The sequence below is a fragment of the Pantherophis guttatus genome, chromosome 12 (assembly GCF_059756535.1).
Source record: "Pantherophis guttatus breed Tessera chromosome 12, ASM5975653v1, whole genome shotgun sequence".
NCBI classification, from domain to species: Eukaryota; Metazoa; Chordata; class Lepidosauria; order Squamata; family Colubridae; genus Pantherophis; species Pantherophis guttatus.
Window position 1 is genome coordinate 5,351,683 of NC_142074.1, and position 27,113 is coordinate 5,378,795.

At 43.8% G+C, this 27,113-nt stretch overlaps 2 protein-coding genes across 7 annotated transcripts in view; both read right to left on the reverse strand.

Moving 5' to 3' along the window:
• ARHGEF9 (Cdc42 guanine nucleotide exchange factor 9) overlaps nt 1-27,113 on the reverse strand; it is a 262,804-nt gene that overhangs the window by 135,018 nt on the left and 100,673 nt on the right. Inside the window, exon 1 of one of the 6 annotated variants that reach the window (XM_034435090.3) lies at nt 15,147-15,216. The exons of 2 other annotated variants lie outside the window; for them this stretch is intronic. Coding sequence is in view for 2 of the 4 variants with exons in the window: in XM_034435087.3 (XP_034290978.1) it covers nt 9,349-9,378 (30 nt within the window). In the remaining 2 variants the exon portion in view is untranslated. Of the gene's footprint in view, nt 1-9,348; nt 9,558-9,630; nt 10,008-15,129; nt 15,217-27,113 lie in introns of those variants that run through there. 3 more of the 6 variants (XM_034435088.3, XM_034435089.3, XM_034435087.3) reach the window with 3 other exon arrangements.
• On the reverse strand, nt 15,338-15,520 carry LOC132711960 (uncharacterized). The gene has a single exon (XM_060692048.2). It carries the CDS (start codon nt 15,518-15,520, stop codon nt 15,338-15,340), a length of 183 nt encoding a protein of 60 aa, XP_060548031.1.

Consider the following 27,113-nt stretch of genomic DNA (forward strand, 5'->3'; position numbering starts at 1 on the left):
TTTCTACTGGTTTGCCCCGGTTCAGGCGAACTGGTAGTGGCAGCAGTGGGAGGCTCTGCCCACCCGCCTGGATGTCATCACGGACGCAAAGCAAGCTCGTGCACACGCACACTCACAGTTCTGAACCGGTAGCGAAGGTAAGTGGAACCCACTACTGGATATCATTCATGTACTGGAGATATCTCACTCCATGCCATGGAATGATCTCTCCAGTAGCTTCATGCAGATGTTGCCCAGGAAAAGGATCAAACTCTGAAGACAAAGAGCTTAGCCTTTCTATCCCCACACCTGGAACTGGCCATTCAGCAAGGAGAACCACCATAACATACCTCTTCCTCCTTCTACCTCTTGCAACCACCACAGGAGACTGCCATGGTGAATGGTACTGAAAGTAGCCAAGAGATCTAGCAAGTGTGGGGATCCTGATGATATTTCCTATTTTAGTAATGAGACATCTGCCAGAAAACCACCAAGGTCAGAGAGCTCCAAGGACCCCACAGTTCAACCCTGAGCTACAAATATTCTTTAGATTTAGAGAGACCTAGTAAGATCTGTCACTACTCTCTCCCAGACCAGAAGAACCAGTCTTCCACTACTCTAGGCCCATCAGAGGTGATCTACAAGAGCAAGAAATGCAATTTCCATTGATGCTAAACAGGTGACTGTCAAACAGTTGAACCTCACACATTTATTCAAAATTCAGCTCATCTCTTAATTTGTTGAAATGGCCTAATTTGGAGGAGTGACTGTCTCCTATTCACAAATGTCCTTTAAATTAAAAAAAGCACATTATTCAGTCCTTATGCCATTTTGCAATGTCTTTACTCAAATATCATCACTGATATAAAGGATGAAATTTGTGCTCATTTGCCTTGTGAATAAAACATAAATAATAATGAAAATTTGACCCATGAAGATGAGGTTTCACTGTATCGCAAAAACCTGAAGAGAGGGAATTTCAGGCTTTGCGTCCATGAACTTTCCAGCCATTCTTCATCAAAGGGGCTTCTAAACATTTCAACACAAAAATCTGAGCTGCAATCCATCCAGTTATACCATATCTTCTGACTTGGACATTAACACTTTTAATTGCAAAATCAACCCACTGTATTCTTCTACACAATTCATCAAACCATACAATGGCCAAACAGCCTGGATGTCCACAACATGTAAAGCCAAAATTCAGTCCAACTAACCTTAGCATGCTGAATAAGTGTATCTCCTTCAACCTAGTCTGGTTTAGCATATTGTATGAACACCTTACCTAAATTGTTCGGTTCACCCATACCCACATAAGAGACTTCTTATAAGCCACATTCCATAAATGTCCAGAATTAATGAAGTAATAATGTTGAGTAAGGAGAACCAAAGGATTCTTCCTATGGTGGAAGAGCCAAGTAGAAAACATAACATGGTCAGTTCATTAAACATGTTTCTATGCCTTGCAACCCATGGGCAGAGTCTTTCACTCCAGGAGTGCCCTCATATGAACCCTTAAGAAATCCTGAAGAAAGTCCTCCAGGATAAACCTTCCTCAATTGTATGGGAGGAGAAGATGTCTGAGACACCCAGCAGCTAGAGATTATGGGACCTGCTATCATGTTTATAAAAATTCTCTGAACTTCCTGAACATCCATATAAATCAGCTTCAATGAAGGAATTACCAAGGAACCACCAACAGCACTCCCACCAACACTGACAGAGCAAGTTACTTGTATATAAACAGAGAGCAAATCCCATTCCCTTCTAGCACTGATAATGTGACCTAGTTGGGTAATAAAATGTCTGCAAGAAAACAAGCAAGCTCAGAGAGCACCAAGAATTCCACAGTGTTCCCCCCTCTCCCATTCCCTTCTAGCGTTGATATTAATTAGTTGGGTAATGAAATGATTACAAGAAAACCATCAGACTCAGAGTACCAAAGACCCCACAAATCACCCTGATTCAGATTTTTGAGGGGAGGACTTGGTCAAGACGAATCACTAATAATATCTGTGGAGATCACCATTTTTCACCCTATCTTCAAGGAAAGGAATTACCTTGAAGATAGGCAAGACTTACGGTGATAGTTCAGCATCAGTCCTGGATAATTATATAATCTCATTTATATATCAAACATTCTTCACCCTTTAAATAAAAAAAAAGTACTTGGCTTTGGAAACAACTTGCCACCTGGAACACTTTGGTCTAAATGATTTCCAAAAAAAAAATGTCGTACTTTCTAAATCTAATTTTGCTGCATACTGGAACAGGGAAGTAACCATCAAAAGCTTAATAACAGCTGGATGATACTCAGTTCTGTGCAGCCATTACCAGATGAGTGAATAATTATTGCTAAAAATTAAAGGGAGCCATCTGCTCAAACCTCTGCACAATCATGGTTCAGATCAGGGCCTTGCTTGATTTCATGGAGGTAGCCCTAGCTGAGGCCTTCAATTGAAGAAACCAAATGCAATCTTTATTCTGGTCATAGACCAGCATAGCGTAAAGACATTAAAAGTTGGATGTGACATCTTATTAAACATGTAATTTGTATATTTTTGTAGGCTAAAACATATGAAGAACATAACAGAAATTTGAGTACAACCCTAATAAAAAGAAGGACTAAGGGTGACATGATAACAGTCTTCCAATATTTGAGGGGCTCGTACAGGTTCAGCTATTTTCCAAAGAACCAAAAGACAAGACAAGAAACAATGGTTGGAAACTAACCAAAGAGAGAAGCAATCTAGAACTAAGGAGAAATTTTCTAATGGTGAGAGCAATCAACCAGTGAAACAGCTTGCCTCCAGAAGTTGTGGGTGCTCTATCACTGGAGGTTTTCAGAAAGAGACTGGACAACCATTTGTCTGAGATGGTAAAGGGTCACTTGCTCAAGCAGGTGGTTGGACTAGAAGACCTCTGAGGTCCCTTCCAACTCTATTATTCTATGTTCTAGAAATTAAAATGCCATCTTGGTACCTTTTGTCCAAGTTATCTTTCTAAATTTGAGGTGGTGCGTATGGATTCTAGCCACTGACCTATAGTTCATTCTCAAGGCAGGTTTTCTTTGGCAACTAGTTTGCTAGTTGCCAAACTAAAGCCGAAAGTCGGGAGGATGAATGGATCAACTTTGTATCTTGAGCATTTGCCATGTGCATTTCAGGCTTAAACCGAACATTTCTAGCTTTCTATATTCTCATGAAGCTTGATACAAAGACTGAAGAAAATATCTGAGAACTTCAGAGGAATAACGAAAGATTTAGTAGACGATGCCAAATTTCCAGTTCTGCATCCCACTCCTTTGAAGTGAACAAATCTAAACTGATCAGTGAAAAGATTAAGCCAAGGATTACTTCTAGATTTTGGATGTTTCCACTTGGGTTCTGATCAACTTTACGAGAAAAAAAATACCAGTGACATGGAGTGCAAACAGAAAAAAATGGACTTTTGCAAAAAATCCCAGCCATGACACTCACTTGCTTTGTTCAAAATGTAAAAGTAGAATGCCCAAATGAATACAGGTAGTCCTCAACTTACAACCATCCATTGAGTGACCATTTGAAGTTACAACAGCACTGAAAAAAGTGACATGATCGGTTTTGACACTTATGATTATTGTAGCATCCCTATGGTCATGTGATCAGAATTTTGGACAGAGATGACTGCTGGTTTAAAAAAGGGGTCGAAGAGGCCATCTAGGTCAAAACTGAACGACCCTCTCTCAAAAGAGGGGGAGGGATACGACATCATCTATCTCCTGTGTCTACAACATAGTCCTTTCTACTGTTCCAAGAAGGCTCCCCACCCATTTGCACTATTCAGGTGACCCTGAGGACACAGATAAACCTCCAGGTGGCCTCAAGTACTCTCTAAAACAATGCAAATGACCAGCTGTCTGGAAAGAGTATAAATCCTTCCATTCCCCACCACTCAGACAGAGCTGAAGAAGCTTCTTGGATGAGAAATGAAATGTCTTCAAAGAAAAACAAAAAAGTCCAATTGCCTCAAAAAAAAAAGCACTTAGCGACCGTCTTGCTTAGCAACAGAAATTTTTGGTTCAGTTGTGGTCATAAACTGAGGACTATTTATATATTCCTACTGAACATATTCCAGAACGTGCCAGAAACGATGCTCAAAAATGAAAACTGTTGTGATCAACATTACGTTAGTGATAACAGGGGTAAAAACATGGCCTTCAAAACCCATCTGACTAGACAAACCTACAAAATTGGAAAACTGGAACAGAATTAGGTTATAAACCCAGCAATATTAATGTAATGGTGGTGGTAGGAAATGTTTCTAGAAAGTACCGAAACAAATTCTCACCGAAAAAGACTACCTTGCCCTCATGTGGAGGCATTTAAGATGTCGAAACCATGAATATTCTCTCCCCAAGAAGGAAAGCAGGGCTTTATTTTTTAAAAAAAAAAAACCAGTCTCTGAGAAGAAATAATTTTGGTTTGGTGGTGGTTTTTTTTTTTTTCAAGCATGCACCCCACATTTCCTGCCCCTTGGCAATATGCTTTGGTCTTCTTTGCCAGGGTGCTGCTGTTATTGTTGTTTCATCCATGCTGGAAGCAAAGGCCACTTTGCAATTTGTAGAGCATGTGTGCAAATAAAATGATGGCTTTGAGTAAATTGCACATTGCCCTCTCAACTATTTTTCTTCCCCTTCTCCCTCACAGCATGGTTTTCCCTTCCTCAAAATTTGCTAATATGGTTGCAAAGAGAAAAACCCGGACTAATCACTGTGGGGGTTCATGCAAGCCCAAAGCCCTGAATCTTTTCCAGAATTTCGGAGACGAGAGAGCTTGAAAACCTTATTAAAAATAAAACAGGCATTAACCTATCGTGGTTAACCTTTAATGCAAAGGCAGGGCTATGCCACAGATGGAAGATAAGGGCAGAAGGGGAGATTTCCAGCAGAGGAAGTGAAAAAGAGGGAAAGGACATGTGTTCTCCAACTGGCAGATCTATACATGTGGTCAGACAACTATCCTTGAAAGCTGAATCACTCTGGAGTTGCACAAGCTGCACAATCCAGTTGTGACTTGAAGCCGATTGTGGCTCATCCATCAGAGTGAAAAACATCCCATTCTGGAAGTTATACAAGTTGTCCTTGGCTTATGACCATTCGCTTAGCAACTGTTCCAAGTTACAATGGTGTTGGAAAAATGACTCACGACCAGTCCTCGCACTTACAACTGTCACAGGTTCCTATAATCACACAATAGTGATTTGGGCACTTGGCAATTGGTATGTATCTATGACATATGCAGCACCTTGGATCACATGTGGTCTCAGCATTTTGCAGGCAATCCCAGCCGTGACACCCACCCGCTTTGTCCAATATGAAATTGTTGACTTCTGACAAGCAAAGTCAATGGGGGAAGCCAAATTTACTTAACTACGGTGGCAAAAAAGGTGTAACTTCAGACACAATCCCATGACGACTCATTTAATGACCACATGGTTTAGCGACAGAGGTACTAATCCCAGTTGTGGTACTAAATCGAGGATTACCTGTATATTCAGCAAAATCTGCTACCCTTAGGTAAACAGAGAAGCAAAAGACCAGGGATGTAAATATAAGTTTTTAAAACAAAATTGAGGGTCAAAACATGTATAGACCTTAGCCTTGCGAGGGCAATTTTATTTACAGAATAATTTCCTTTATTTATTTAATAATTTCTTTTATTTAGAAGCATTCTAGGTTCCTCAGATCAGAGCCAGGTTCATAACAATGTCTGAGGAGGAGAGAAGTGCTCTAAAAATGGAAGAACAGGATGTTTCTGACCGTATGTTGAATCTTTTGCTCTTGGCTCCAGCAGTATAAGCCTGGCCATGCTGCTCTAATTACAAAAGAAGAAGTCAGAAATGGTCCTCCCTCAACCCAGAATTTCTCTTTGTCCATTTCCCACCTCTCCTGCGGATGGTCAAGCCAGACCTTGCATTTTAAGGAAGGTCCTCTTGGGAGGTCTACTTTATAAATGCCAGGCTGGCCGGCCAGCCAATAAATAAATAAATAAAAGAGAAACCCAGCAAGCTTGTCCCAAAGAAAACTAAAACCGTGCCTTATTTGCGCAAAGGATTTTCTTTCCAAAATCAAATATGTCACGGATTAAAAACCCTGCATTCGCTACTACAGGGAAGAAGATGGGCAGTTAATTCAAGATTAAATGGCCATTATGTCCCATGTGCAATCCGGGAGTAGAATGTTCATGTTTCTCACCAAATGGAAGAATCAGGGGCACAGTTCCTCTGTAAATCGGTGTCCCCCTCCTCACTGGTTTGTCATAGTTCCTTCAAAGAAACGCACAAGCATTGGCAGATAATTTCCAGTGCAAGAGTTTCTCCTCCTGGTTTATGACTCTCTTTGCAAACTGGCACAATCTGGAGCTCAGCTTTGGGGGGGGGGAAACCCAGCTCCCCTTCTTCCTGAGTCTTCCTTCATGCCAATTCAGCCACACGAAGCCTACTTCCTAAATTTGCAATCCTTCGGAGTGTTTTCTTCCAAAGACTGCACAGCCTTAAAGGGAGCTTCATCTGAGCATATTGATGCACACAGCTCAGGGAAAACCACAGCTAGTCTTGTCCCCTTTTAAGTCTCAAAAGGAGAAAATATCTGAGAAAGGCATTTTCTCATTTTGGGCAAAGCGCTGAAACTCAGCCTGCTGTAGGTAAGCACAGGGTGAATCAGACACGTAAACGTTTTTCCAGGATACGAATGGCCTGTTCCAAAATTCCAATCCAAACCAGCTGAGGTAATTTTAAAACTGCCAGTTCTCCTTGAAAGAAAGAAGCTACCCCTCATACTTTATTTGGCAATGAATCTCTGGAGTTATTTCCGTTCCTGGTTCCCAAATGCCTGAGTTCAAAACAGGGCAGAACAAAAAAAATCCCTTCAAGTGATTAAAAAAAACGAGAAAGGGACCAATCAGACTCTCTTAATTCCCCAGCGGTTTTCAGAATTCCAGGCAAACTCGGTTTGGATCCTACAGCTTGAAGCTCTGCAACATTTCTCCAAAGTCAACTGTAAAGGCTTCAATAGGATTAATCCCTTAAGTGATGCTGCATTCATTGGTGGAGGGAAAAAGTTATCAATTCTGTTGCCAGGTTATTTCATTCCAACCAGGTTTTATTCCAAAGCAGGGATGCAAATTCCTTGGGAGTCTAATCACACTTGGCCAAATAAAGGTTTCAATTAATTCAATTCAAATATCAAACACAACACAAATGAAACCATGATTTGGGGAAATGAAGCAGTTAGAAACCTGCATTCCTGCCTTTTTCTCTTCTTTCCTTGCCTTTCTTCTTTAGTGATATTCACACTGTCATCTTTTCCCAAACAAGGAACTCAGGCTACTACTATATTTGATGTGAAGGGATAATGGGGCTGCCTTCCTCCACTTCCCCCTCCCTCTTCTCTGCCCAGAAGGGAGTTTTCCTTTCTTCTAGATATATGCAGGAATTGGCAGTTAGTAATTATCACGATAATAATTTATGACATTCCCTTCCAAGATCCACCATGATGGTTGAAAGCAGAACCAGCTGCTCTTTGCAAAAAAAAACCAAAACCCTCAATATGTTTTTTCCCCCAGAAAGCACCCATAGACCCCATGGGGTTTACCCGATGGAAGAAGACCAGAGCTGCAAAGAAACACCAGCACTTCCTCGCACTCACTTCATTAAGGTGCACATCAAAACTCTGCTCGTGATCTCATTTCCATCACAATACTCGCTCAACAGCCTCTCTCATTTTCTTATGATTATTTTTTTAAAAAGAACATGCCAAAATGCAAGATTCCTTCCTCCAAAACTATGTATATACAGTAAGTGGGATTTCAGCTTAATTTAACAATTTGGAAATAATTGAGCTAATGCTCTTCTTTCATTCCACCTTGTAAAGGATTTTCAAAGCTTAAATAAACAAGACTGACTCGGAATGAAACTATATAGGAAATGCAACTGCTAGCTCAACAATACACTCTCTTGAAAAGCCATTATTTAGAGGAAGTGGCTTAGTACAGATCCAGTCTTAAAAACACCTAATATGAATTCAAATTCTTTATGACGAATGCTCTGTAAATCACCTCACACCTCTCGAATTCAATAATGCAGTTTGGGACTACAATTCAGCACACATTAATCAAGAAGTAACCACTGGATATCATGGTGTTTCTTTTGAGCAAATGTGCAAAGGATTATATAACTGAAAAATAGTATAATCACTAGAAGGAGAAAGTCTCTGTTCAACACATACAAGGAAAGCAAGATATCCATTACAGCAGAAGCTCATGTTCCCCAAAAGAAAAGAAAAGAAAGCAGAGGAGAAGGGGAAAAAACCCACAACATGGGATGCCAAGATAAAGTCTGAAAGCCAAGGTTTGAGAGAGAACCATAAAGAATAAAAAACATTTGCCGGTGATTAGTTATCTAAGAGATAAAATTGTTCCTCTTCCCCAAGGAGAAGTTAGGTACCAGGGAAGATTCACCCAAAGAACAAGTCTTCTTCCAATGCTTCTAAGACCATCTATATTTAGGCAACAGCAAATAAATCACTACAGCTCCAGAAACAGGGCAGCATTTCCCTGGAAAGGAGCGCTTGACAAAAAGCCAAATGGATCCATTCTGGCTGAGGCTGGCCACCGAACGTGATACCATCTCACTAAGGTTCAATAGTGGACATTGTCCAAAGGCAGGACGCCCATCAGATAGTCCTGATGCTTCACTGCCCACTCCAACCCCAGTGAAAAAGTGAAGGAAATCTCCCCCCACCCTTCCTCTCACAATGGAGAAAATTGCTTTAGGCCACCAACCCCTAAAGCTGTTACAAGGTAGCGCCTCAAAAAAAAAAAAAAAAAAGCCAGCAACAACCCCCAACAAGTAAGCAATTATTGAGTTATTCTACTTAAGGGATCCTTACATTGGCTGATCAGGAGAACTCACCCTTCTATTCCATTCCCCTTGCACAATCAAGATTTGTGAATGGAATACACTGAATTCCACTCCTGTCCACCCCACTATTTTCAAACCCAAAGGAATCATGAGCAAGCCAACCCCTCCTACCACCACTTTTCCCTCCCCTATCACCCCCGAGATCTGCCTCCCTCCCAGGGAGCTGCACCCACAAGGCAAGCAGAATCAGACCTGAGAAGCACCTCCAAGCAAGCGAGCATGCTGTGTTCACCCACCGCATGGAAAGAACAGAAATATCTCCTCCTCCCTTGAATCCAGCACCCCTTACATTGGGCAGATAATGAAAAGGCAAAGGAGGAGGTTGGGTGGGGAGACAGGAACAGACAAAAGCCATCCACAGTGGCTGCTACCCCTTAAAATAAATGTCACTGGATAAAGAAGACTTACATTGATTTGGGGCAATTTTCCTGCTGTCATTATACACAGCAGTTGGGCTGTGTACTGAAGATCAGATCCAAACAGAAATCAAAGGACATCCTGAACAGAGAGAGAAGAACGTAGGGACAGCCGGAATGCGGCTTTTAAGACCCTTAAGAGGAAAGCGTCTCTCTTAGCTTCCAATGGACCGACTCTCCTCCCCCCAACACGCATGCACACAACCACACACACACACACACAGCCCTTGCAGGCAGAAAGAGTAGGACATTGTGAAGCCAGCTCTCTACTCACTGCCTGAAACGGGGGATCAGCAGCAAATCCTCGCCGGTTCTGCTTCTCCTCCTCGGCAGCAGAGTGTTTTCATTATCTAGCTTTTAATTCCAGGACAGTAAACACCAGACCAAAATATTGTGGAGATTTCCCATCACTACCACCCCTCGGCATGTGAAATTCAAAACCTAGCTGGTGAGATGGAGGAGGAGGAAGAGGAGGAGGAGGAGAAGGAGGGGGAGGATGCCTAAGAAAAGACCGGTCAGGACAGGAATGAGTGATCCAGGATAGCAATAAGAATAAAAAATAAAATTAAAAGAGCAAGGAGTGTCATCTACCCCATCTTTTGAAAAGAGGCAGCTTCAAGCACACCATCTGCGGATTTTGCATCTGGGTTTTGCACCGATGATGCAGAAATGGGGAAATGTGACAGGTTACTTTCCTTTCCCTGAAGAACCCGGAGAACTGGGGAGGAAGCAAAATGTGGTTCTGTGATCTATAAAGGGACCAAGAGTTTAAAAACACTGGACTGCAGCTAAGGAGAAATGAATTCCTCCTTTCCCCCTCCCCCTCTCCTCTCCCCCCATAAGCCACACAGTGATACAGGAGTTGCTATGATACACTCAACAGCCTCCTGCTTGGAAATGGCAGCCAATAATTTTAAGGCTGCTTTAAGGAGGCACTCAGGCATTGACGGGTTCCAGCTGCAACACGCAGGCAGCCTTAGTTATTAGCCCAGCTCTTCATCTCTTGCATTACTGTTATCGGAAGGAAATCTCTGCCAATTCAGCATCAGGTTCTGCGTAGGGACTCAGCCCACTTTTCCCTTCCACAGCCCCTCCACCTCTGACCTAACTCAGGCCACATGTACAACCTGGGAGAACAGCTGGGGAGGGGGGAGAATACTGGGGTTCTGGATTTATCCAAACTGTGCCAAAGAGCAAATGTCCTATTTTGGAGCCCTTTCCAGGGCCAGAAAGCAAAAACTGAAGTCTGCAGGAGAATTCAGGGAAGATTTGAGATCCAACCACCTTAAGGGTTAATTTTCAGGGTTGTGTTTCCCTGCTGCAAAGAGAAGGCAACCAAATCTAGCTCCTTTGGCTTGTAGCTTACATTTGGACCGCCAAAGATTTACTTTTCCAATTCCAAATGACTAGGTTCAGTCTTCAGGAGCTCCTCTATCTTTACAGATGGCTTTTAACCGCCTGTGATTTGACATACGCCAGCACCTCCTTTAAGGAAGCCTCATTAACTTCAGGGATTCTTTCTTTAGGCCAAGGTGAGGATTTGGAATCTTGTTGAGACAGGATGCTGTGCAAAGCTCTCCATAAAGTTTCATCCACCTTCAGAGTATTCTGCTCTTATTATTAGCCCTAATAGTTAGAAGATGAATACAGAGCTACATCTGTCATTGTGAAAGCCAAACTCTAGTACATCACCTGTTTTTTTTTTGACCATTGTGGCTTTGGGGCTTCTCTAAAACTCAGGTTAAAATTTACAACAGGAGGTGGCAGTTTGCAACAATGCAGAAGCTTTAGAATTTCAATTCCCATGTTCCTTTGCCGCTGGTCCTGCTGACTGAGGGTGATGGAGGTCAGGAGCCAAAGCGCAGGAAGGCCGCAAGCTGTTTTCCTCACATCAACATTCCTTGACCCAATTAAGACTCTAGCTTTCTTCATTTCTGCTTCATCTCATGTTAACACCCTGGCTTTCCATTTGCATGCAATTTAACAACATGTGTAAACTCTGACATTTTGGATATTTGAGCTGCATAAAGGGTAGGACAAGGGGGAGAGAGAGAGAGCGTGAGAGAGAGCTTTATAGAAGTGTCCTTCCTGAAGTGAGGAAATTCTGGAAATTGATACAAAAATGGATCCAAGAAATAATAGAGGAGGATATTGCCTTTATACCAGAAATCTATCTCCTGGGAGTTCTGAAACGAGCATATGGGAAGAAGAAGAAGTTTCTAATTGTCCACATCGTCACAGCTGCGAGAATCTCTTATGCACAATATTGGAAGGAGAAAAGTTGTCCAACTGAGGAGCACATAGTTAACAAAATATTGGAATGCGCAGAAATGTGTAGATTAACACATGTACTAAATGAGAAGGAAGATTCTGAGTTTTATACGGTATGGGATTTGTGGTATAGGTGGTTGGGAAAGAAATGCAAAAGTTAACTACTAAGGGGGACAATGCTTAACTATTAACTTAACTTATGTACTATTATATTATAATTTATAACATATTAATTTCATAAATATTTTATGTCTTAATTGTAAATCATCTATATAACTGATTAGTTACCATATTTATAAGCATATAGTATGACTACACGTTGCCAAACCGAAAAGGTCGAATTGTAATATTTTTGTCTATTCAATAAAATTAAAAAAAAAGAAGTGTCCCTCACACAATCCTCAAATTACAACTGTAATTGAGCCCAATATTTCTGTTGCTTAGTGAGTTTTGCCCCAGTTTACGATCTTTCTGGCACAGTTGTTAAACAAATCATTGCAGTTGTTAAGTTAGTAACATGCTTGTTAAGTGAATCTGGCTTCCCCATTGACTTTGCTTGTCAGAAGGTCGCAAAATGGGATTGCACGACCCTGGGATATTGCCACTGTCATAGGTATGAACCAGTTCCCAAGCATCCGAATCTTGGACACATGGCCATGATTTAAGTCATAACTGTGAAAAATGATCATAAGTCACTTTTTTAAGTGACATAACTTTGAACGGTCGCTAAATGAATTGTTGTAAGTCAAGGACTACCTGTATCATAGAACATATCTTACTCTCAAGCAAGAGAAGCAGCATGCCTGCCTGTAACCATCAGCTAATCTGCATCTCTAATTTAACATACCTAAAATTGTCCAATTTTGCTGAAATGCATCCCACACAATCCTCCTTCCAAAGGGCTCCGAGGTGTAAAAAAAATGACAGAATGCTACACACACACTCACATACACACAGAAACACACTTACTTACATGTTGAATTGCCCACCAACATGATGCTGATGGTAGCACTGATTCATCACCAAGCACAACCCTAAAACAATATTTTTGGGCAAACATGTTCAGCACTAATATTATGGACAGCAGTAACATTCTGAGATGTCTTTCCTTCTTCCAACTCCTTCACAGTTCTGACCAAATCTCCATTGATCCAAGATCAAAAGAAGAAACATAACCAACTTTTTTCCTAAAAAGAGAAGTCTGAATCTAAAGATCTCCTTCTCATCTCCTAAGGTCAGGCTAATTTGTCTAATTTGCCATTTGTCTGAAATGGTATATGGTCCCCTGTTTGTGCAGGGGGTTGAACTAGAAGATCTCCAAGGTCCCTTCCAACTCTGTCATTCTATGTTAAATTCTATGTCTATATTAATAAATATGGGGGCAAGAAGTGGGAGATAGTATGTAGATTTTTTTTTAAATCTACAAGAAGCCCAAGTCCTTGGCAATTCAAACTGTACCTTCTATTACAATATAATAGTTGTCAAGTCCTCAAGCAATCATTGTTATTATCAACAGCATCCAGCTATAGACAGATTGGTGATTCACATCTCTTTAGGCACACAGCTTCTAACCTTCCTTCTGGCTCTAACAGCTTAAGACACTTATCAGTTTTTTATCTATTTCCAAACATCCCTTATTTGAAATTGCAGAAAATTCCGGTGTTCACCATCACCTTCCCAACACAAAAGAAAGAAGAAAAGTTGGAAATTGAAGTAACCACTTCAAAACTTATGAAAAATTTACGAAAATGAAAATTTAAAACATTTATTTAAAACCTCCTCTTCCATTTGCGCCCACTACTAAACACAGTTTAATAATTTGTACTTTAAACTTTGGCAATTGTTGCTAGCTTGTATTTAAACCCTTTAAAACCCATCTTCCAGATGCTTAAATCTACCCTGCTCTGTGTTATATTGTCTACAGGGAAGCCATTCCTGGCTGTATCTTGTTAGACTTATATTTATGGCAGCCCTCATAATTTATGGCAGCAAAAGCATAATTTGGAAATGATTGCTCTGCAGCAACACCAGGGAGATATTTTTAAAATATTTCAAAAGGAAAAGACAACAGTACCCCAAATTAGAGGAGAGGCACACCACCCAAAGTAATGCCTTCACTGCAACCCTCGTGGTTTTCCTGGGCACCCCTGCTACTCTAAACTCTTTGACATGAGGAATATATTTCTCCTTTTTGGACCACTTTTAACAGAAAAATTAGTGGGCATCTTTTATCTGGTGACATGCAATTCATCTTTTGCCTATCTGGTAAGATGCAATTCGAGACTTCTGTTCTGAATGAAAATCAGTGTCGATTAAAGTCAGCCCTTTACTTTTAGGTTACTTTTGCAACTGGTCAAGATTTTCATCTTACTCCCTCCCCCCCCTTCTTTTTATTTTAAAAAGGATGAAAAAGGAAATTGTATCAAAACCCTCCACTATTTTTTTTATTCTACTTATCTGTGAAGGTGGAAACTTGCAACAGCAGGTGGTTGCATTTTCAGCCTGTTGAGGCTGAGTAGCATGGAAGGATGTTGGTAGATTGGGGATTCAAGTCACGCTGTCAAGGCAACAGAATCAAACAACATACACACACTTACACAAACACACACACCACTTTGCTAATGCCCAGTCCCTCAGTTGTGGCTCAAGCTGTTCACCATTTTCCCTTCCCTTTAGCATCTCTCAGGCCAACAGATACCCAGTGCAAGCTCTTGTAGCCTGAAGACACTTTTTTGGAAATACTATAAGGAACAGCTCCTCTTAAGCCCCAAAAGATCAGCAAACTGGATATTCAATATACACACACATATAGTTACTCATCTACATAAGCACTGTTCTTTTACATCATTTAGATGACAGATAGATGGATGGATAGACAGATGATAGATAGACAGACAGACAATCTATGAAAATGATTTTATGTAAAAGAATAGTACTTAAACTCTCCCTTGTGTATGCCATATGGGTGTATACACAATATCCATACACACACACACACACACACACACAAAATCTAAAACTGATCCTGATAAAAGAGAATATAAAGGAAGCCAGCCGCTTTCCGACAAGACACTGAACTCGACTACTGAATCCCCTCGTTTTTTAGAGTCCGCCTCCTCAACCCGACCGAAAGATGACTAGAGGGGTTGTTTTCACCCAACGGGATAACCGCAACCCTCCCTTAAGCCAAGGCAACCCAAGCTTAGCAATGAGCGGAAAGGCAGTTCCCGGCCGCGTCGGACGCCGTGCCAAGGCAGCTCAGCCGGTCTGCATGCAGCACGTGCGCACGTCCCTCCGGAGCTATGTGTGCATGCACGCTCCCGTGTACTCTGCAGACATGCGTGCACGCCCGGCGGAGTTTGCAACGGGGGCGGGAGGCTCCAGATCCCCGAAGGCGAGGCGGAGGACGGCGGAGCCCTCCGGCCCCCGACCCCTCGCGACCCCCACCCGTCCGGCCCGAGGGGGGACCCGGCGGAGGCGAGGCGAGCGAGGCCGAAGTTACCAACGTCATAAGCTCACAGCGAGGCCATGTTGAATCGCGCGGCTGCTCCGAGCCCCCTCCGCGAAGCGAGGCCCCGCCGCGGCGGGCCCAGGAGGCTTCCCCTCGCCGGCGGGCGGGCGGCGGGCCGGCTCTCGGGGCGGCCGGAGTCAGGGGACGGGGGCGGCTGATGCCGGGGGGAGCGGAGGAGCCCCTGGCTGGCCGGCTGGCTTCAGCGAGTGCCCAGGAAGAACATGAGGATCACGTTGACCAGCAGCAGCAGCACGATGACGGAGAAGACCACCACCGTCTGGACGTCCAGGGTCATGGTGCAGTGCAAGACGCTGTAGTGCTCCAGGTGCGGCGGGGCGGGCAGGCCGGGCGCTGTCAACCGCTGCTCGGCCAGACTGTCCATACAGCCACCATGCTCGACGGCAGCCGGCTGCGAAGAAATGGCCCGCGGCTCTCGCCTCCGCCGCCGCCGCCGTGGGGGGAGGCAGGCAAGGAGAGGGGGGGGCTGCCACCGCCGCCGCCGCCGCCGCCGAGGGAGGCAGGGAGGGGGCGACCGGCGCGCGCCCGGGGCTCGGGAGGGAGCCGCGGGGGCCGGCGGGCGGACGCGCGCGTGCGCGCTCCCTGGCGCGCGTGGATTCGAAGTCGCCGCCGCCGCCGCTCAGGCACCGAGATGCTGCCGCCGCCGCCGCCGCCGCCGCCGCCGGGCCAAGTCCAGCCAAGGCGGGGAGCGCGCGGGAGGAGCGCGCGCCGGGCAGGGAAGCGGCCGCCAGTCCCGCGCAACCCCGGGAGGGTCTTCGCCTTCGCGGACGCTGCTGCCTCCGCGCTCTCGGTCGGGACGGATCCCTTTGGCCAGCCCTCGGGAGGAAACGGTCCGCTCAAAGGCGACCGTACGACGGGGGGGGGGGAGGAAAAGAGAAGCGGCTCCCCTCCTTATTTCTTTCCTACCTTTTCATTTCCAAATCAACCAAGCCATAAACATCTGGCCTGCATCATTTAGACTGCACCTGTCCTCTTATGAGACTATTCAGTAGGTCCATCCCACCATCTAAAATCTATCTATCTATCTATCTATCTATCATCTATCTACCTACCTACCTACCTACCTACCTATCTATCTATCGACCTATCTATCTATCGACCTATCTATCTATCTATCTATCTATCTATCTATCTATCTATCTATCTATCTATCTATCTACCTACCTACCTACCTACCTATCTATCTATCTATCTATCTACCTACCTACCTACCTACCTACCTATCTATCTATCTATCTATCGACCTACCTATCTATCTATCTATCTACCTACCTACCTACCTATCTACCTACCTACCTACCTACCTATCTACCTACCTATCTATCTATCTATCTATCTATCTATCTATCATCTATCTACCTACCTACCTACCTACCTACCTATCTATCTATCTATCTATCTATCTATCTATCTATCTATCTATCGACCTATCTATCTATCTATCTATCTATCGACCTATCTATCTATCTATCTATCTATCTATCTATCTATCTATCTACCTACCTATCTATCTACCTATCTACCTATCTATCTATCTATCTATCTATCTATCTATCTATCTATCTATCTATCTACCTACCTACCTACCTATCTATCTATCTATCGACCTACCTATCTATCTACCTATCTATCTACCTATCTATCTACCTACCTACCTACCTACCTACCTACCTACCTACCTACCAATCTATCTATCTATCTATCTATCTATCTATCTATCTATCTATCTATCTATCTATCTACTTACCTAGCTACCTAGCTACCTATCTATCTACCTCACTTGTCTATCATTTATCATATATATCTACCTATCCATCTATATATATCTAGCTATCATCTAGCTATCATCTGTCTTTCTATATCTGTCATCTATCTATTTAATCTAATCTATCATCTCCCCTAGAAAAAACTAGGCTCAAAACCAGAAGATGCTCTTTTTCTATCCACAGGATAGTTCTACCAGGGAAAAACTTTCAGTCATAGGACCCTCATGTGAAGTGACAAAACTGCTTCAACTGGGAAGAGACCCACATGGATAGCTGTGAAAGAGCTGGAAGTCACTCACTAGCTTACTCTCTAGCACAGATGATGTTACCTCGTTGGGTAATGAAACGTCTGAAAGAAAACAATCAAGCTCAGAGAGCAACCAGGAGCTCTCATTTCAACCGTGAGCTACAAATATTCGCTTCTATTAGTCACTCATTTGTATGTTGGGATAGTGTGACATCTGTGATGTGCCACAGCTGAAACAAAGGCTGCCATCATTAGTGGCCATGTCAACCTCAGGATTCTCATGTCACCGGACATTGTCTTTAGAAAGAAAAGTGCTTTAAATCACCATAGTTAAAACACACAGAGGCATCTTGTCACCTAATATACATCTCTGGACTACCAAAATAAGAGGCCCCCATAGACATTTCAAGCTACTTCTAGGACAGGGATGTCAAATTGAAGGTCCAGAGGCCAGATCCGGCCCAGGGGTGCTTAGATCTGGCCTGCAGAGCCGCCCTGGAAACAGCGAAGGATGGGCCCATTGTAAATCTGCCAGCAAAAACGGAGCTCGGGAAGGCTGCCCTCCAGAGCTCCATTTTCACTGGCAGAGGGTTGCAGGAGGCCGTCCTGCCCGAAAACTGAGCTTGGGAGCCCATTTTCACTGGCAGAGTGCTCGGCCCACCACAGGCGCCCCCGACATGAGTGACGTCGAGCTGGCCACGCCCCCTGACTATGCCCCCCCTCGCGAAGTCAAACACAACCCTGATGCATCCCTCAATGAAATTCAGTTTGACACCCCTGTTCTAGGAAAACAAAAAGATCTACAGTGCCACATGATTCAGAAAAATGGATCTTCACAACTTTCAAACCATCTTGCTTGTCCAATGTTTCTTTTTGTGTGTTCTAAAATTGAGTCCACCGTGCTGTTTGCCCTCATGCCAACAACAACTAACTTCCCTTCACAACTTGTATTAAACCATTAATTACAGTCTACAGTGCATAATGTTGGGTTTGCACAGGACATGAAGCAAGAAACCACTAAACCCAAATACACCGCTTTGGAATATAAATCGCATTATGGAATCATAGGGTTGGAATGGAGCTAGGACTTCTGGCTGTCCACCACCCTGTCCACGACAGGAGTCCTCAGAACATCCCAGATAAGTGGCTACTTTTGCTAAAAACTGCGCACAATGATGGAACCCCCTGTGATTCCAGTAGGCAGACTGTTCTTCCAGTAGGCAGAAATGTCCACAGGTAGGACATTTCTGGTTATTCCATGCTTGGATCTGTAATTTCCACCCATGGTCCTCTATTTAGAAATTATGGAGGATAAATTTATGGCAGACCTTCTTTGTGGCAGACCTTCTTTGTGGCAGATTTTCAGATCTTGGAATATTGGTATCAAATCTCCTATCACATCTTCCAATATTGGAGGTTCTTAAGAAGAGATTGGACAACCATGGCTAAACCCACGGGGGGGGAGTCTGGTCGGGCGGGGGGGCACGGTTTAGAGGGTGCGGGATTGGAGGTCGAAGAGGGGGCTAGAGTTTGTACCAATGAGGATTTTTCCATCAGTACTGTGGGTGGGAGGGGCAGATATGGTGGGAGCAGGGGGCCGTATCCTGTTGTCGGGGTGCGCCCCCGCTGTTTGCAAGTGGTTGCATGTCCCAGCCTCCAATGCTCTTCTCATTCCCCGGGTTGTGCAGGCCCTCAAGCCCCTTCGGTTGATGTTGTGCAACGCCAGGTCCGTGATAAATTAAACCCCCCTCATTTGTGATCTGGTTCAGGAGGGGTGTGTGGACCTGGTGGGTATTACGGAGACCTGGTTGGGCCAGGAGGGGGGGTTCCCGTCGTTGAGATGTGCCCACCGGGTTTCTACGCATTCCATCAGCCGAGGTCCTGGGGGGCGGGGGGGCAGTTCTTGTAAAGGAAAGACTTGTTCCAAGGGAGGCCACTATACCTCAGATAGCCGGTTGTGAGTCCCTCCTTGTGAAGTGGGGACATGGGAGGCAGGTGGACTTGCTGATTACGTACCTGGCTCCCTGCCATGTGTCGGCTGCCCTGCCCGAGCTGCTCAACATGATTGCCGAGGTGGCGGTGGAGACCCCCAGACTTATGGTCATGGGAGACTTCAACTTGCCATCTGTTGGCGAAGCGTCTGAGGCGGCCCAGGAATTCATGGCTTCCATGACAGCCAAGGACCTGACCCAATTAATTCATGGCCCTACTCACACGGGAGGACACACTCTGGACTTGATTTTTGTCTCTGGTCAGTGGATGAATGATCTTGAGATAGGGGATATAGCGATTGAGCCCTTGTCATGGTCAGATCATTCCCTTCTTAGGCTTAACTTTCTTACCACCACACCCCGTTGCAGGGAGGCGGAACAGACTAGGTGGTTCTGCCCCAGGCGCCTGATAGATCCTGATAGGTTCCAGACGGAGCTTGGGCCATTTCCTGAGGCTCTGACTCACGGCTCGGCTGAAGAGCTGGTGGCCACCTGAGACAGGGCGGCTGCTGGCGCTTTGGACCGAGTCGTGCCTTTGCGGCCTCTGACCCGTCGCCGAGTTTACTTGGCTCCTTGGTTTTCTGAGGAGCTGAGGGAAATGAAGCGCCAGAAAAGACACCTAGAGAGCGGTTGGAGGACCAGCCATTCCGAATCTGACCGAACACTGGTGAGGTCTCACATTAAGACCTACCTAGTGGCAATAAAAGCGGCAAATAAAAGCGAGCCTGGATAGCTCTGCAGACAAGGCACTGTAATTTAACACCAGCTGTCTGCAATTAAAGTAAGTTCGAATCTTCCCAGGCTCAAGGTTGACTCAGCCTTCCATCCTTTCTAAGGTAGGTAAATTGAGGACCCAGTTTGTGGGGGCAATAAGCTGACTTTGTATAAAATATACAAAAGGATGAAGGCTATTGCTTAACGCATTGTAAGCCGCCCTGAGTCTCTGGAGAAGGGCGGCATATAAATCAAATTAAAAAAAATATAATTATTTTTCCGCTCTTATCGCATCTGCAGATAATCGCCCAGCCGCCCTCTTTAGGGTGATCCGCTCCCTTCTCCATTTGGGAGCGCGGGAGGATCCCTTGCAGGGTCGGGCTGAGGATTTTGTGCAGTATCTGCACGATAAAATCGTTCAGATTCGGGAAGGCTTGGTCTCTGACTGGGTAGGTTCAGGCGGGATGATGGAGGCAGGTCTTGAGAATGTTATCCGGGAGGAGTTTGATCCTGTGGCTCCCGAGGATGTGGACAGGATTCTGGGATGGCTGAATGCGACCACATGTTTATTGGACCTATGTCCCTCCTGGTTGGTGCTGGCCTCCCGGGAGGTTACACAAGGCTGGCTCCAGGGGATTATTAATGCTTCTTTGAGTGAGGGTGTCTTGCCTTCCACCTTGAAACAGGCGGTGGTGTGGCCCCTCCTCAAGAAGCCCTCTCTGGATCCGGCTGTTTTGGCTAACTACCATCCAGTCTCCAACCTTCGCTTTGTGAGAGTGTGGTGGCGCAACAGCTTCCGCAGTATCTGGATGAAGCTGTGTATCTAGATCCGCTCCAGTCTGGCTTCAGGCCTGGGCACAGCATGGAAACGGCATTGGTCGCATTGGTGGATGATCTCTGGAGGGCTCGGGATAGGGGTTGTTCCTCTATCCTAGACCTCTCAGCAGCTTTTGATACCATTGACCATGGTATCATGCTGTGCCGGTTGGAGGGGTTGGGGTGGGGGGCACCGTTTTACGGTGATTCTCCTATCTCTCTGACCAGTCGCAGTCAGTGTTGGCAGGGGGGCAGAGGTCGACCCCGAGGTGCCTTGTTTGTGGGGTGCCGCAAGGGTCGGTCCTCTCACCCCTCCTGTTCAACATTTATGTGAAGCCACTGGGCAAGATCATTCGTGGTTTTGGGGTAGAGTTCCATCAGTATGCTGATGATACTCAGCTGTACATCTCCACCCCAGGCCATCCCAATGAAGCCCTTGAAGTGATGTCCCGGTGCCTAGAGGCCGTGCGGGTCTGGATGGGGAGAAACAGGCTCCGACTCAACCCTTCCAAAACCGAGTGGCTGTGGCTGCCGGCGTCCCGATATAGCCAGCTGGTGCCATCGCTGGCTATTGATGGCGAGTTACTGGCCCCCATGGAGAGGGCTCGCAACTTGGGCGTCCTCCTGGATACACGGCTGTCTTTAGAAGAGCATATGACGGCCGGGCCAGGGGGGCTTTTCATCAGGTTCGCCTGATTCACCAGTTGCGTCCCTTTCTGGATCAGGACTCCTTACGCACGGTCACTCAGGCACTTGTCACCTCCCACCTGGACTATTGTAATGCTCTCTACATGGGGCTCCCCTTGAGGAGCACCCGGAGGCTCCAACTGGTATAGAATGTGGCCATGCGGGGGATTATGGGAGCGACGGGGTGCTCCCATGTGACATTCCTCCTGCGCCAGCTGCACTGGCTCCCAGTGGTCTTCCGGGTCTGCTTCAAGGTGTTGGCGACCACCTTTAAAGCGCTTCATGGATTAGGGCCTGGGTACTTATGGGACCACCTTCTGCCACTGATAGCCTCCCACCGGCCAGTACGCTCCCACAGAGAGGGTCTCCTCAGGGTGCCGTCGGCCAGACAATGTCGGCTGGTGACCCCCAGGAGGAGAGCCTTCTCTGTGGTGGCACCTGTCCTCTGGAACGACCTGCCCCCGGAGATACATAGGATCCCAGATCACCGTGCTTTACACCATGCCCTTAAAACTTTCTTATTTCCTCAAGCCGGGCTGGCTTAACCCCCCAACCCACCCCTTAGATATTTTTAATTGTTAATTGATTTTAGTTGGGGTGTTTAAAATTTATTGGGCCAAAATTTGTTTAATTCTTTTTTTTAAAAAAAATTAAATTTTGTATGCGATGTTTTTATTCTTGGCTGTTCACTGCCCTGAGTCCAGTGGGAGAAGGGCGGTATAAAAATCTAAATAAATAAATAAATAAATAAATAAATAAATAAATAAATAAATAAATAAATAAATAACCATCTGTCTGAAATAGTATAGAGAATGTCCTGCTTGAGCAGGGGGTTGGACTAGAAGACCTCCAAGATGCCTTCCAACTCTGTTACTTGAAGGGCTGCCACAGGGAAGGGCATTGGTGTATTATCCATAGCGCCCAAGGGTGGAAGCTTCTCATGGGGAGATCCAACCTAGAAATATGAGGAATTTCCTGACAGTGAAAACTGGGAGGAAGTTTGACTCCCAGTCTTTTGGATGCTCCATTGCTGGAGGTTTTCAAGAAGACACTGGACAGCCATTTGTCTGAAATGATACAAGTACTCCTGCCTGAGGTAGGTGGATGGACTAGAAGACCTCCAAGGTCCCTTCCAGTCCTATGATTCTATGAAATCTTGAGATTCCAAACCCTGTTTCACTAAACATGGTTCAGGTTAGACTGCTGCTCATAGATTCATGCAGACTATTTCAATTCTCCCCCACTCGCAAATGCCATGGCTGTTCCCTCTGCAGATCTGACCATAATAGCAGGTCTATTTGGTATGATATTGTTTCATTAACTAAGATAGAAGGCTTTCAAGGCACTCAACATCTCTCTCTGGCTATTCATTGTGACCCGTTTCCAACTGGAAGTGAATGACTGGAAGCTACTCAGAATGATACATTTAAATGAATGAGTACTTGATGCATTTTTCTGAAAGTGTGCATGACTTTAAATATATTCCAGCTTTTGGGAATTGATAAACTAATTCAAATGCCTAATCTCATCTCTACTTCACCACTTAAACATAATTAATTCTATTCTACTTGCCATACATGAAATAGGCCAGAGCTCAGGGCCAGAGCAAGTGCATTCCCTGCACTGCCCAGGCACAATTCCCAGCCTACCTTAATAGATGGCTTCAAACTAGACATTCAGATCCTCCCTTTGCCCATCCTAACATTAATTAAGTGCAAAAACACCACATCATATGAGCAGATCACAGAAACATATTTTTCCTTTAAAATAAAAGTTGAAAAAATTCTTTTTATCAACCAGGATGTGAAATGTTAGAAAAAACAGCCAGATAATTTTTATGCCCGACATTGTTTTAAGTCAACCTGGACCAGACAGATCTTCAAACAAAAGAGACCTCTGAATGGATGACTCTGAATTCTGTGAGAAGACAACTTTGCTCTAGACTGCATATACCTTTCTCCAACTTTGCAGTTTTTGCTCATAGAAAAACTGTTATAAGTCTCCTAATTACGTCCATTGCTCTTTTTTGCACGTTTTCCCAGGTATGAGATACCCTTTGGACCTGTAGTGACCAAAATGCAGCATTTCAACTGTAGTCTTACCATAATTTCATACAGTGGCATTATTGATTCCATTCAGTTGAATCACAACCTTTGTTTCACAACGGAGATGAGTTAATCAGCCGAGACTGTCAATAAAAGGGCAACGTGGCATTCTAAGGTTAGAGATACACAACCTCCCACTAGGTAACCTTTATCCATTGTGCATTAACCATCAGACACTGTAACGTGTGCGTCTATGAAACATCCACAAAAGCAACACAATTTGTAACTCTTGGTAAGTTCATCCTAATCAGATAAAATATACAGGCAATCCTTGACTTATGAACACAATTGAGCCCAAAATTTATGTTGCTAAGTGAGACATTTGTTAAGTGAATGATGCCCCCATGTTACAACTTTCTTGCCCCAAGTGGTTAAGTAAATCACTGCAGTTGTTAAGTTAGTAACACTGTTGTTAAGTGAATCTGGCTTCCCCCTTGACTTTGCTTGTCAGAAGGTCATAAAAGAAGATCACATGATCTTGGGACACTGCGAAGTCATAAATACAAGTCAGTTGCCAAGTGTCTGAATTTTGATCATGTGACCATGGGAATGCTGCAACGGCCATAAGTGTGAAAAACTGTCATAAGTCACTTTTTTCAGTGCCATTGTAACTTTGAACTGGCACTAAATGAATTGCTGTAAGTCGAGGCTGCTTTGAGTGCTGTTTAGTTCAGACAATGTTTCAAGATCCTAGAACAAGTTCACAGAAAAACAAATCTAACTTAATGCAATAGAAATAATCTGGAGGGATTTAATGTTCAGTGTAAGGTGAGCCACTTCGGCTAGGATTTCCTCCTATTGTTGTTGGACAGCAACCATCCCAGTAGGAAGGAGGGATCAAACGGAATTAGCATGGACTCATTAGGTAAACACAAGAGAGTAAAGTTGGACTGTCCTTGAATGCCATTGAGCCTCATCTAATCTTTCCCAGGTGAATCTGCCAGTCTGGGAAGATTCCTGTGAAATAGGTATAGAGCAATAAAGTACCTACTGGTATTTTGAATTCTACACACCTGGGGTTTGTTCGTACCTGTCAGCAGTGGTTTGATTAAGTCTGTCAAGAGGATTTGAAGATACCGTTTGTCTAAAACAGTCGTTTCCAATATGGTATCTGCCAAATTCCCACTATTATATTTTAGTGCAAAAAAAATTATCTGAATATCTGCAACTATTCCTTGTGCCCTACCTCTTTAATTTTTCAGCATGCATTCAAACCAACTGGGTGACTTTGGGCCAGCCCTTCTGTCCTGTCCCAGCCCACCTTACAGGGTTGTTGTTATATGCAAAATGGGAGGAGGAAGGTGGGTTTGATATGTTTGCCACCTTGAGTTATTTGTAAAAAATTATAATAAAGGCAAGATATAAATAAATAATAAGTAATATGTGGTTTGCCCACTGGGATTTCTATGTGAAATGCAAACTGATTTCCAATATTATGCAAACAAGAACAGAAAATGGTTGAGTTTTGTAGCACAAGTACGACAAGAAAGAAACAAAAATAGAGCCAGGTACATTATTCAATGGAGGTTTTTTTTTAGGCATTCTGCCATTTGGGAATGAAAGTGTAATTGTTATGGGACTCCTTAGATTCTAAGGAATTAACTCTCCTTATTCAGTACTTTAGATAATTGGGCTACAACAGCCATAATCTCCAAACTGGAAGATCAATAATAGGATTTGTGTTCCTGCTCACATGTAGGTTAGAAATAACTGAATAATTCTAGAAATAGATGAATAGTTGAGGAAGATTTGAAAGTATCAGGTATCTGATCTGGGAGCAATTTCCATATATCAATACCAGCCATTTACTCTACTGCAGATCTTTATCTTTCCAGTCATTACTGGCCATTCCATTATGTTATGATCTTGAAGCAGAGTCTAGAAATCCAGTGCAAATAGCAGATGCAAAAATACCCCTGGGAGAAACTAGTATGAATAACCAAAGATTATACTCCACTGAAAAGAGGTGGAATTCAGGGTCTTTCAAGAATTGCATAGAGGCAAGAAAGGTGCATCAGATTTTAACACAACATCATTCACCCCACAGCCTTTAGACATTATTTTCTGGTCTTTGCAATTCTTTTCTCCTGAATTTCTAATAGTAGCAGGAGAATCTTGGCTCATTGTCCAAGGAAACCTGAGCCAAAATCAATTACTCTTCCAAATGTCACCAAATTCTTGAGTGGTTTGGGAAAATATATTTCATTCCAATCCTAATTTTTATTTGGAACCTTTTTAGACCATCAACACACACTTGGCATGAGTAAGAACCCTGTTAGAAAAGACAGGGTAATGCCAGCCGCCTTATAAAAGATTGCATTCAAATTTCGACAGCTAGGATTTACACTGTTGATGGGAGTTCCTACACAATGGACAATCATGGTATAAAAAGAATATATAATCATATAGAAATTAGTGAGTTAATCTTTGATTTTTGTTTGTATGGTTGTTAATCACCTGTCTAGAGATTCTCTTCCAGAATCTAGAGATTCTGAAGGTAGATACTTCACAGGTGATCCTCGACTTAATAAACCACTTGTTTAGTGACCATTCAAAATTACAATGGCACTGAAAAAAAGTGACTTATGACCACTTTTCATGCTTATTACCGGTGCACCATCCCCATGGTCACGGGATCCAAATTTTGATGCTTGGCCACTGGCTCATATTTATGACAGTTGCCGTGTTTTATCTTTTGTGACCTTCTGACAAGCAAAATCAATGGGGAAGCCAGATTCACTTAACAACTGTGTTACCAACGTAACAACTGCAAAGATTCACTTAACAACTTTGGCAAGAAAGATCATAAAATGGGGGCAAAACTCATTTAACAACTGACTTGCTTAGTGACAGAAAAATTTGGGCTCAATTGTGGCCGTAAGTCAAGAATCACTGTACATGTGAAGAATAACTAAATCAGCAGGTGCCATCACTTCCTTGACCCCCAAATAGGTTAAGTTTATAATCTTCATTGTAACTATTTGGGGATCAGGGAAGTGATGGTTCTGGGTCAGAAAGGGAGCTAGGTAGAGATTTAAAAGAATCAGTAGAAAACCTTGTGTTTTCAGTTATAGGAAGTCCTTGTCTTCCAACCACAACTGGGGCCAAAATTTCCATTGCTAAGCAAGACAGTTGTTAAGTGAGCCACACCTGATTTTATTACCTTGTTTGCTGTGGTTGTTAAGCAAACCGCTGCATTTATTAAATGAGTCACTTGGTCATTAAGCAAATTCAGATTTCCCCCATTGACTTTGCTTGTTGGAAGCTGGCTGAGAAGTTCACAAATGCAGATCACATGACCCCGGAATATAGCAACCATTGCAAATACACTTGGCCACTTGCCAAGCTCCCAAATTCTGATCATGTCACTGTGGGATCCTGCAACGGTCATAGTCACTAAATGAATGGTTGAAATCAAGGACTACCTGCATCCAGGACTCCACATTCAGGTACAAACCTAAATCAGGACAATTCAGAAGCATTCCTAGTTTAAAAATATACTTAATTGCCAGTGAAATATTAGCTTATATGTTCAGCACCACTAACATGTAACCCAAACTGTTGACAATGAAGCTGAACTTTTAAAATTAAAAAAATGAATAGATTTGAAAAGGGGAAAAACATGAGAAAA